This window comes from Myxine glutinosa, chromosome 8 (assembly GCF_964187855.1).
Source record: "Myxine glutinosa chromosome 8, kmMyxGlut1.1, whole genome shotgun sequence".
NCBI classification, from domain to species: Eukaryota; Metazoa; Chordata; class Myxini; order Myxiniformes; family Myxinidae; genus Myxine; species Myxine glutinosa.
Window position 1 is genome coordinate 93,423,179 of NC_136268.1, and position 13,299 is coordinate 93,436,477.

Sequence of the window (13,299 nt, forward strand, 5' to 3'; positions counted from 1 at the left end):
TGACTGATAGTTGGAAATAGATAAATTAATTTGACGATCCTTTGGAGTGATAGGGGGAGATTAAGTTTTGTCAGGATTGAAGGACATGTTCCATTTATCAGATCAGCATATAATCAATTCAGATCAGAAGAAAGTGACACAGCTGCATCTGCCTGTTAATAAGATGATGTAATCTACTCGATAAGAGAGATGTCTGCCTGTGTGTGTGTGCGTCTGTCTGTCTGTGTGTCGCCATTTTTCTCAGAGATGGCTGAACGGATCTTCGTCACACTTTGAGGTTCATCAGTGAGTGCCTGGGAGGGTTTTTTAGGCAAAAAAAAACAAACAAAAAAAACAAAACGTTTTTTTGGAGTAAAAAAAAATATATATATTTAATCGCTCGATAGTGCCGAAGCCTTTTTAAATTAATGACAGTTATATACAAGTACACATTCGCATAAATGAATACAAAACAATCGCCAGACATTTGAACTCAAATAAGTCAAACAATTCCGGAAGTCGTGCGAAGGACTCCGTCGTGCGAAGTCCTTCCTTGGCACACCTGAGCTCCTCACCACATACAAGGCTTTCATCCGCAGCTGAATGGAATACTGTTCCCCCCTCTGGGCCGGTGCTCCTGCCTCACACCTAGCTCGGCTTCACGCTGTTGAAACCAAAGCTTTCAGAATCATTGGAATCTACTGCGATGAAGCTAACTCCGTGGGCCTTTCACTCACTCACCGCAGGCAGGTTGGTGGTCTTTCTGTCTTCTACCGACTCCTCTCCGGCCTTGCTCCCCCAGCTCTCTCTGTGCTCTGTCCCCCAAATATTCGTACAGGTCGCACAAGACCTGCCAGCAACCCTCTTATGGTAAAACTGCCAAAATCTAGGCTCTCTGCTCACCTTCACTCTTTCATTCCCCTTTTCTCCCACCTCTGGAACAAACTCCCCCACTCCCTTCAATCCCACTCCTCCCTCCAGGTCTTTAAAACAGCTGTTCACCACCATCTCTTATCTTCCCCCATCCATAACCTTGATCTTTTCTAACCCCGCTAATTTTTTACCCCAGATACACTATTTTGAAATTCCAACTTCTTTCCTGGAAGTCCTTGCAGTGTCCATATGTTTTATACCTCTCCTACCTCCCGCCAAGCCCTCTCCCTCCCCCAGTTCTCTCGATGTCCTTGCTCTCAAATGTTGTTTGTGTCCTTCCCCCTCTCCCTTTATCTCATCTACCGCTCCCCTTATTTTGTGTTTTGTGTGTCGGTTTGACTTTTTATGTGATTAGTGTTAGCTCTTTCACGAGCCTCGATCTTGTATACCAAAAAAATATATATATATATACGAATTTGGTAGTACGGCTTATTCTTCTTCTTCTTCCTGATCGGCATCACACTTAACACAGAAACGTGATGAACGCTACATTCACCCACCAGCATATTTATGAACCCCCTTCCTCTCCTGCCTCCCCCCTCCCGTCTCCTTCCCCCCCTTCCCCCCCCCCCCTCCGCCCTCACCCCTCCCTCCCCTCCCTCCCCCCCTCCCCCACCCCCCCTTATTCCCCTCCTCCCCTACCCTCCTCGCCCGGCAACGCCTGGTACTTCTGCTAGTGTATGATACAATGTGGAGTCATCGTCTAAATATTACTACACATACAAATAACACGATTGTTATGTTAAACTCAATGATAATAGTGCTCCTAATTCCCAATGTTCAAGTAAAGAGCATAAGCAAGTTCAATTACCTAAATTGTTATGCCACGTGGTATCACTGTAGGTGCCTCGGTTAAGAAGAAGCTCCATACAGCAGATAAAATGGGCATTCAACTTCACCTTTACCTTCTCTCTCCATGACAGGACGCGTTTGAAAGCAAGATTAATTAAAGAAGAACAACAAAATAGAATGATAGTTTAAAGCAAGATAGTTGAAATAACTCATTCATACAATCACTGCAGCTTGGCCGTGCAAATCCTACTTTGGCTTCCTTCCATGTCCATTGTCCAACAACATGTTTGTTCTGTTATCAAAAACAATACATCAATATTGTTGTAGGTGGGGGTGTTTGCATTTGTTCATGCTCACTCCAGGTTATTTCTGCGACATAATCTTCCTTAAACGATCCAGGATCACCTTTTCACTGATAAACATGCACGTTGTTGGAGAATATTAGCAAAATGTATGAGTAATGTCTTAAAATTACTGAAGTCAACACAAAAAAAGGTTTGAGGCTTGAATCAAAATATTTTACAATACGTACTGTACAATAAACCCTTAAATATATCGGTGGATTTGCATATCGCCAGTTTTGACCAATCGCGGGCAACTTGTTCCGATTTAGTTATTGCGGGGCGTAATTTCGACCAATCGCAGTTTTTGAGCTGAGTTTTGATGGATATCCCGCATCATGAGCCTTTTGTTGTTTCTCACCCACCATTAATAATGGCGCCGGAGCGCAGAACGATGGACAAACGTGATAATTATATTTCATTTATTCACTGGTTTGCCAAACTGCAAAAATATTTATAAAATAAACACACCGACAGATTACAAAAGGAAACGATTTATGAAATTAAAAGGAGAGTAATGGTCGGGGCTATAGGCACATGACGTAACAGAAGGGAAGCGCAGTGTTAAATTGCATCTGAACGTGTGATGTGCTTCAATGCAGCAAGACAGTTCATCATAAAGCTGATTAATATTTATTTTACATGTTTATATTAATTGTGATGTTTTTGGGCTACTGCCCAACTTTCTCTATATTTTCTCAAAGCCCAGGAACCTAACCACCTTATTACCATACAAAATTGGTTTTAACGATCGCGATTTTGAATATTGCAGCATTTTCCAGGAACGTAACCCCCGCAATATTTGAGGGTTTACTGAGTAAAATTAAAAGTTGCACGCTTTTTAATAAACAGTATGAGGTGTCCGCATTTTGGAATCATGAGCAACAACACTAAAGTAAAAACACCCATTATGAAAAGACTGGGTAAAATAATTGCAGCCTTGTAGTTTATAGATTATTCACAGGTATTTACCTCCAATTGTATTACGCAGCTCAATTACTGTTTCAAATATGTTGTTGAAAAATTATTCCACATTGAAAAACTGGGAGCGCAATGACATGCGAGCTTAATCCTACCACACTCATGCATTTTTTCGTTTTTGTAACGAAAAGCGGTCACAACAGTTAAAAATACACAAGGGTGGCAAGAAACAGCATAAACAAACGCAATGGTCATGGGAACAGGAAAAGCCTTGAATTAATGGCCATATAACCCAACTTAGCCTTTCAGCTGTGGGAATATCATTCACACCACCATGCAATCAACATCATATTGAATTCATAAAAATACATGCAAATAAAATCAACACTTGCGAATATACGTACAGTTCATGCAGATTTTTATCATGACAGTTTAAAAACACAAAGCTGACCTTGAACTTTGAATTACAATCCAAAAGTACGAACTAGCAGAAACGTATGTGTTTCCAAATTTTTAATTTCCACAATTCAGTGCAGATGTAGGTGTAACCAACCTCACTACTGATGCCTGAATCACATGAGATCATCTCATCATCAGAAAATGCACGGCGAGGGTCAAAGAGCACAAGTTCGTCGGCAGAGTCCTGGCCCAAAATATCCCCTTTAAAGCAGGCAACCACACTTCCCTCACTATCGGGCTCTTTCAGCTCTTCATGCAATTCATCCATAAGGCAACGAAGAAACTCCTGCGCATCCTAAACACAGGAATGACAAGGCGATGGAAAAGCTTCAGTCGCAAAAGTATTCCATAAAATCAATGCATTATACCATATGTCGAGGTATGATAGGGAATTGAAAATAAATAATAATAAATGGTAAAATGTGTACTCAAACATCAAACTTCATCACTTTCAAAAGAAAGAATGACAACCGTTACCTCCACCACCAGAGGTGGACGGAGGTTGCGTTTTCATCCCTGACTGTCTGTTTGTCTGTGAGCAGGATACCTAAAAAAGTTATGGATGGATTCGAAGGAAACTTGGTGGACAAGGTTGGGTGTGTGACCAGGACTAATCAATTTGATTTCGCTGAATATCGGGATTTGGATACGAGAACTTTTAAATTATTTTAAAGTGATTCGTCATAAATGAGAGATGGGACAAAACTATATATACCGGTAGCATGATATTTCAAAATGTTGTGGACGGGTTATGACAAAACTTGGTGGGTGAGTTGGGTGGGTCACGAGAACAAGCCGATTAGATTTTAGTTAAGGTCCGGATGCAGATCCAGCCTATCAATGGGATACAAAACGTAAACTGTTCAGTCTGGCGACCAAGTGCCGTTCTAGTTTTTTTAATATACATGGTCGAGGCTCGTGGGAGAGCTGGGACACAGCACATGTCAGGAAACAACATAACAAAGGGACAGCAGGAGACATGGGGAACGCCAATAGCAGGGCAGATGGAGAAGATAGACGGAGACGGACAAACAAGGGATACATAAGCAAAATTTTGAGAGGGGCAGGTGTAGAAAAGATCATGGCATTGGATGGGGGCATCGATACATTTTGGATGGGCAACCAGCATCACCACCTGAGATGGTGGTGAAGAGCTGTCTTGAAGACCCATAGGGAAGAATTGGATCAAACAGAGTGTGGAAGGATTAAAGGTGATGATGTTTTACTGCACAAGTTAAGTATAATCACATCTGTAACATTTGCAGATTAATTATCTGTTGCAGAGATACAGATTATGGAACATTTTTGGTGCATTGAACAATGACCTTTCTTGGCAATGAAGACAATGGAGTTATTGTATTGCATGCAAAATTGAGTTGAATAACCCATGAAGATTTCAAGACGATTGAATGAGCCGTTTCAGAGATATAATAATGGAGAAGAACCTTTGACATGACATTGGCAAGCATATCAATATCAGGTAATGTGATCGATATAATCACCATCAATAACCATAACACACATGTACACATACACATACACATTTTTCCATAAAGCTACCAAATCCTCACACCGTGTACAATCATTTATTGAACAATAATGACTAACCCTTGTGCATTAAATCAACATTTAAAGATGTTAGAACTTATATTAATGCTAAAACATCTTACACTTAAACGCTATAATAGACAACTATCGGGGATGCCTCTTCATGGTGGTTGGGGGCCAAATCTTCCCCATTCTTCCCTGCTGCCCGGATTCGTCAGCGCAACACAATCATGGTCAGAGTGCCGATCGATCCCCACAGACAGGCCCTTTCCCTCTTGTGTGTCTGTCTCTGTGTGTGTTGTTTTTTTTTTGTTTCTCTTTTTCTCTTTCATTCTTTCTTTCTTTCTTTCTTTCTCTCTCTTTCTTTCTTTCTTTCTTTCTTTCTTTCTCTCTCTCTCTCTCTCTCTCTCTCTCTCTCTCTCTCTCTCTCTCTCTCTCTCTCTCTCTCTCTCTCTCTCTCTCTACTTTGTGAAGGCGGGGGTACACCATACAGGATGTGGGGGATCTCTGGGTCGCTCCTGCGAGATTGATCGGCTGTCTCTGTGCTGCGGGCTTGTTTGAGAAAGCTCTCTGGGGCTATACAACAACAACACAACAACAGCCCTATAATAATAAAACTCCAAATATTGGTAAGCCTAAAGTCAGAACTTCAGTATGTTATAAGTGATTGACAGCTGACTTTGACTGTCTGGGTCCACCTCCATTTCTTATTAAGATTTCGAGCGTTTCTGCTCAAAAAACACTCCAAACATTGACTTCACATCCATGGCTGTGGTTCCACATCAGTAGGTCCACGACCTCAGATGTGGCCAAACAGTTAGTGAATCGGACAATGCCATCTCACTTTATAATTCTCTTTATACGGTAGCTTATAGCTTTAAATATGGATTTTCACCTTTCTTGCTTGAGGTTTTCATGTATCATGCATTCATAATCCTTATCACACACATTCCATTATATAACCATACATATGCAACCTCACATTACCTGCAAATACACTACATGGCCAAAAGTATGTGGACACCCGAACATCACACCCGTATGTGCTCATCGAACATCTCATTCCAAAATCATGGGCATTAATATGGAGTTGGTCCCCCCCTTTGCTGCTATAACAGCCTCAACTCTTCTGGGAAGGCTTTCCACTAGATGTTGGAACATTGCTGCAGGGATTTGCTTCCATTCAGCCACAAGAGCATTAATGAGGTCAGGCAGTGATGTTGGGCGATTAGGCCTGGCTCGTAGTCGGCGTTCCAATTCATCCCAAAAGTGTTTGATGGGGTTGAGGTCAGGGCTCTGTGCAGGCCAGTCAAGTTCTTCCACACCGATCTCGACAAACCATTTCTGTATGGACTTCGCTTTGTGCACAGAGGCAATGTCATGCTGAAACAGGAAAGAGCCTCCCCCAAATTGTTGCCACAAAGTTGGAAGCAGTCAATCGTCTAGAATGTCATTGTATGCTGTAGCGTTAAGATTTCCTTTCACTGGAACTAAGGGGCCTTGCCGTAACCATGAAAAACAGCCCCAGACCATTATTCCTCCTCCCCCAAACTTTACAGTTGGCACTATGCATTCAGGCAGGTAGCGTTCTGCTGGCATCCACCCAAACCCAGATTAGTCCGTCGGACTGCCAGATGATGAAGTGTGATTCATCTCTCCAGAGAATGCGTTTCCACTGCTTCTGAGTCCAATGGTGGTGAGCTTTACACCACTCCAGCCAACACTTGGCATTGCACATCTTAGGCTTGTGTGCGGCTGCTCGGCAATGGAAACCCATTTCATGAAGCTCACGACAAACTGTTGTTGTGCTGACGTTGCTTCCAGAGGCAGTTTGGAACGTGGTAGTGAGTGTTGCAACCGAGGACAGACGAATTTTACGCACTTCGTGCTTCAGCACTCGGCGGTCCCACTCTGTGATCTTGTATGGCCTACCACTTCGCGGCTGAGGTGTTGTTGCTCCAAGACGTTTCCACTTCACAATAACAGCACTTACAGTTGACAGGGGCAGCTCTAACAGGGCAGAAATTTGACAAACTGACTTTTTGGAAAGGTGGCATCCTATGACGGTGCCACGTTGAAAGTCACTGAGCTCTTTAGTACGGCCCATTGTACTGCCAATGTTTGTCTATGGAGATTGCATGGCTGTGTGCTTGATTATATATACCTGTCAGCAATGGGTGTGGCTGAAACAGCCGAATCCACTTATTAGAAGGGGTGTCCGCATACTTTTGGCCATGTAGTGTATGTCCAAATGCTATCTTTACCTAGCAAGGATGGAACCAAGCACATCGATTTGATTTACCACCAAATCAAGCTGTTGGTTATTTTACCTGATTTCCCACATGCTCTATGGCATCCTCTAATAACCAATGGAAATGTTTTTAAACAAATATTTGTTTTGAATGTTTCATAAATATTTTCTACGGTGGTTGCCATATTATGAAATTTCATTTGGTATCATTTTGTGGCTTATAAGGACACGTATTTCAATCTGCTGAATGTAACTCTTAGCATACATCTGAGTTTGAGTTCAATCCATTGATAGTATATTTGCTGTGATCTCATCATCCAAATTATTTAGACTAAGTAACATCAAATAGCATTCTAAGAATGTTTCTGTCCAACAAAGTAATTTGCACTATGTAGAATGAAAACATTTCTTTAATCAAACAATTTTGTGTGAAATTTATTATTATTAATATTGATTTATTATAAAATAAAAGAGCGAGTGAAAGCCATGAGTATGGCTTTAGAAAATTATCATGTAAAACCATCCCTTCATCTTTCTTTGAATAATGGTTATGCCTGCAAATGACACAAAACATCCCCTCAATCCGGTTTATTTTAATTGTGTGAGAGTAGGTGTGTGTGTGTGTGTGTGTGTGTGTGTGTTTGTGTGTGTATGTGTGCGTGTGTGGTGTATGCATGTGTATGTATGTGTGTGGTGTGTGTGTTTCTCTGTGTGGTGTATGTGGTGTGTGTGTGAGTGTGTGTGTAGGTGTGTGTGTTTCATTGGTTATCTCCATATGCGGGTTTCAGAAGGTGGAACGGAGTCCTCCCAGGAATCGGAGTATCCATCTCCGTTTTGGTAAGATATCGCAATTCATGGACTAAGTTGTAAAGTTTTCTTGTTTCACTGGTCAAATTCATACATGGAAACGATGTACATACTACACTATCATTGCAAATAGATGCAGGGATAGACAGGCAAAACCATTATTCAAAGAACGATGTAGGGATGGTTTTACATGATAATTTATTGTGACCATCCCTACCTTGTGTACACACTTTTTGGCAAAACATCCATACATCCTCTTACATTAAAAAACGGTTTTATCACTTGTTTTGTGTGACATAAGGCATCACCTTTATTCAAAGCCATTTCCATTGATTCTGTGAAACAAGTTTACACATTCTGCATCTCAGAGTAATAATGTTGGAACTCATATAAACCTGAGGTGAAGCGACAGGCAAATGGGCAGGGATCAAGTAATTGGTACTTTTTAAGTTGATCTGGTGATTCCAGTGTTCCCATTTATCCTGAAGCCTGGCTCGCAATGCATATTCGCTGAGACAGAATGAATCCCAGCAAAAAATTTTTTTTTAAATCATTCACATTTATGCGAAAAATATCTTTCAAAAAGCGTGTAAATTCATGAAAAATTCTCACGCTTATTTTAACAATAGTCGAGGCTTAAAATATCTGCAAAGAGAGATGTTATAATCACACCTGTTGGGAATATCCACGAAACATTGGGTTCACAAGCTTGATGCTGTGCGCTAGTGAAGTGGGTACCAGGTAACTTGGCCTGTAAATACATTTTGCTTTAGAAATCAACACAAAGTCAAATTACTTAGACACATTTCAGAATTTTGTTCCACATTAATGTGTGTTTGAATCTTTATCGTACTGCACCATGAAGGCAAACTGCAACATAAATATATGTCATGTTCAATTATATATAGTGATTAGTGTGTCTTGGCTTGCTACGCTCACCTCACCGCACATTTCCACATAAGCACAGGCTTGTTTAAATTGAGGATAATGACCTGACTGAACTTGAGTTTCTGTGTTGTCATGATTTCCACCAATCATAATACAAACATTTCTTTTGCACAAATTGATTGGTAATATTATTTATAATTTATTTGTAATCAAAAAAGATCCAAGTGGTGTAAAGCTCGAAATGTTCAAGGGTCCAAGCTGTCTAATCGGTCTGTAGGGTGTAAGCGATCTAAATGGCGTTAAGGTCTAAGGGGTCAAAAGGGACTTAAGGGGTGTGAAGGTTTAAAGGTTATAAAAGGTTGGAAGGGTGAAGGGACCTAAAGGTGTCTAAAGTATTGAAAGGTCTTAAAGGTAAAAGTGGCCTTAAAGGTCTTGGGAGTCTTCATGATTTTGGGGGTCTAATGGGTCTAAATGGTCTTTAAGGGTCTTCAGCATATTTTGTGTCTTTTTGGGTCTTCGGGAGTTCTGGGTCTTTGAAGTCTTCATGGTCCTTTGGGTCGTCGTGGTCTTTAAGGGTACTTTGGGTCTTTGGAACTTCAGGTTCTTCAGGGTCTTTAAGGGTCTTTTGGATCTTCAGGGTGTTTTGGGTCTTCAGGGTCTTTTGGGCCTTTTGGTTATTTTGGGTCTTCTGGATCTTTGGGGTCTTTAAGGGTTTTTGGGGTGTTTTGGGTATTTGTGGTCTAAAGGTTATTATTTTGAGGGCCTTGCTTTCTATGACATCAAGAAGAGCAAGGTGTGAGGCAGGGGTGCCAGCCCAAATAGAGCAGTACTCCATCAGGCTGCAAATTAAGGCCTTATAGGTTGTCAAAAGTTCAGATTGACAAAGGAAAGACCTTGCACAATGAAATATGCCAAGCCGGTGGCTGGCTTTGCATGCCATCTTGGAAGTATGGTCGGCCCAAGAAGATCATGGCTGATGGTGAGGTCCAAACGTTTGAGTGACTTAACTTCTTCAAGTGGTTTGTTTAGGAAGTAGATTGGAGGGTGTGCCAGATGGTCCTTTTGAAAGCCAGGGTGAGTGTGTGGGGTTTGCCAGGGTTAAAATACATATTTTAAGTGTTGGATCAGCTCCTGAATATATCAAGATAACCCTCTACACCCTTCACTCCTCTCCTCCCCTGCCCCTTCTATCCCCTCCCCCCCCATTACCTTCCACTCTCACTCCCCCCCTCCCCACTTTCCCCTCTCTTCCCCCCTCCCTTTCCCTGCCCGTCACCTCTTACCCCTTTGCCCCTCCCTCCCCACTTCTCTCCCCACCCATCCTCTCTCACTCCCCCCCCCCCCCCCCCACACTCTCTTCATATTCCCAGCACAAAGCAACTCTGCGTTGCCCAGCAATGCCGGGTGCTTTAACTAGTTGTCTATAAGGTAAACAGGTAGCAAGTGTCATGGGCCTCTTCATGACTTTACGTTGAATTTCCTATTTCTACCAATACACACTCAAAAAATTGCTCATTTGAGGTGAGACATCTACGAATCCGTCACAGATGGGTACCCTACTAATTAAGCTTCATGGACTGCTGTTTCAAATGTGTAGAAACTTACTAATTGAGGAGAGTTGCTGATATGCATGCACTTGCGAATACCATTTCACACTTCAAGAAATGCGGAACTGGCGTGTGACGGTTCTGATTGTGATGTGTCATTGTTATTTTTAAGATCTTTGGTGATCACCATGAATGAATCTTATCTTACCTGCTTTACATCCTCACATATCCTTTCATCTGTTGGATCACCATTACACGTCAAAGGTGTGTTCACACAGAATGGTTCGTTCAAAGCAAATACAAAGCTCTGAGAGCTGAAATTTGTGTGATTGCAAGTTGGAAGGAATTTTTGCTCTGGCTAATCAAGTCTCATTAGATGTGTTTCTGGAAGTGTGGTGGTAAAACGTCTTCACTAGCAATTGTGGTGCTTTTTGAGAAGGAAGCAGTCTCTTGGAGTGAGCAACCAACATTGCTAACACCACCTATTATTTATCGTGCAGTTATGTATTTCGGCATCAGTTAGAATGTTAGATCATCAACAATTATTGCCTAACAACACAAAATTATATATCTAACAATACAACACAAAAATAAATAAATATCCGACAAAACCCAAAAAAACAATAAAGCTATCCGTTATGTAAATAAATGGCATCGTTAATTGCAAATTACCACAGAAGTATAGGGTTAATAGCAAGATCAGAATAGAGGGAAACCAAATGGAAAAAAGCCTCACCTTTTCTTATGCCACATCTCATACACTAGTTTCTGGTAGCTTTTGCAAAGAGCTGGTTTCTTGTCCGTTCGAACAAGGCCTCCACATTCCAAGAAAAACTGTGTGAGTGGGGGACTAAAACAGATAATAAAATCAGACATTCATTAAATCAGTCAAAACAACAACTGAGCCACCATAACGCGATCCTAGGAAAAAGAAGGGGGATACTTTGAGCCCTGCGAGGATTCCATTCAATCTTCTGCTGCCTGCTTAAGATTACAACCTCCAGGATTAAAAATTAAATAAAATTGTTATTCTATAACTATAAATGTTTCTGTGCAAGAAAATGTGAAGGCGAGTCCCAGGGGATGTACTGCTCGGGGGTGGGTGTTGGGGGGTGTGGAGGGGGTAAGTGCAACTGCCTAAACTTGAACATCCTCCAGAGCAATTGAGAGGATTGTTATCATGGCCCTCCAGTGAATCAAGACAATTCCTTTGAAATGTTCGCAAATATAACAGCGCTTTTCAAATGGCTTCCTTTGGAGTCGAGTAATTGAACCTACCTGGCTACATGCCCACATTCAAAGTCCTGTATGTGGCCACGTATATTACAGAGCCGGTTCTCCTCTACCGCTGCCAAACGAGGACCCCAAATTTTGGCAAATCTATTTCAGAGGAGACAACCACCAACAAGCTCGACAGCAGTGTAATAATATCCCATATATTAGAGAAAGGAAGGTGCTTGATATATTCAGGATATGCTTGACAGGAGAAAAACGAATATGTGCGAAGCTTAAAAATTGTGATTGAGAAAACGACCCGTGAGGAACTAACAGTTGTCTTCTATTTCAACAGACTATAGACCGGAAAGCACGAACGACGATTCAACGCTCTAACAGTCGTTGAAGTTGCTGTGGTCATTCCCAGACAGCATTTTGAAAAACGAGACACCGTGCTGCATCATCGCGATAATCACATACAATGAATCTGAGAGACCAACTGTGCATATTCCCACTCCAGTATCCAATCATCTTTTGGAAGGGAGAAGACTGATATCACCCCAAGATTCCAGTCAAATCCAGATACAGGAAGGCCTATTCCTGGGAAAAAGGTTTCGTCAATGAATTTTTATGCATACAGAATAATGGTTCAGGATAGCGGTCTGTGCCTTTCTCATAGTCAACTTTATGTCGCTATTTCACATGTAGTTTCACCAGAGAACCTGTACATTATTGCAGCTAACGGCAGAACAAAGAATATTGTTTATCCGAATGCACTGTCATAAACGATAATGCGATTATCTCGTGGTCTACACATTCTAAGAATTTTCTCATAACACTGTGGATGCGGTATGAACAATTCCATTGTGAAAATGAAAGGAATAAAGAAGTTCATGTATGAAACGGATCATATATGTTTCCAGTGTCTGTACGATTGCCAATCACGTTAGGTCACTGCCCTGAGGGTAAGTGCCCGCTAAAAGTGCCCGGTGAAGTTGAGCGCTACAGGATGGATTGAATTTCCCCAGACAACTGCCTGACTGTCATCTTCTGTGGTTCTTTTCACCACCACCATGACTTTTCGCGTTATTGGGGAAGGGTACTTTTGCTAGTCTATACTAAAAGAGAGATGTCTGTCTGTGTTGCCATTTTTCTCAGAGATGGCCAAATGGATATTCGTCAAACTTTCAGAAGTTCACCAGTGAGTGCCTTGGAGTGTTTCAGTTTTTGTGAAAATTTAGAAAACATTTATTTGACTTACAACCCTAAAATGGCTCTATAATGCCTAAGCATTTTTAGCTACGTGAAAGGTAATATTAAATGATCCCAGACCCCATTCCTTAGTGGATGGAAGGGAGTGTTTCGGGGCCCTTACAAAAAATAGAAATAAATCAAAATTAGATTTTCTCAAAATGCCAACATAATTAAAAAGGAACTAAAATATTTAAACATAAATAAATAACATAAATAAATAACATAACATAAATATTTATAAATAAATTAAAGAGCAACTAAAGAGCAAACTAAAAAGAGCAACTAAAAGAGCAAATAAAAAAGAGCAACTAAATTAAGCAGCAACTTTAACAAATTAAAGAGCAAACTAAAAAGCGCAACTAAA

General features: G+C 41.2%; 1 protein-coding gene across 2 annotated transcripts in view; it reads right to left on the reverse strand.

The window, feature by feature from the left end:
- The window catches only part of USP33 (ubiquitin specific peptidase 33), a 148,649-nt gene that overhangs the window by 57,211 nt on the left and 78,139 nt on the right, over nt 1-13,299 (reverse strand). For both annotated transcript variants that reach the window (XM_068124850.2, XM_068124849.2), the window contains exons 8-10: nt 11,203-11,316; nt 8,704-8,782; nt 3,520-3,720 (exon numbers count right to left, since the gene is read on the reverse strand). In XM_068124850.2, coding sequence (XP_067980951.2) covers nt 3,520-3,720; nt 8,704-8,782; nt 11,203-11,316 — 394 coding nt within the window. The remainder of the gene's footprint in view (nt 1-3,519; nt 3,721-8,703; nt 8,783-11,202; nt 11,317-13,299) is intronic.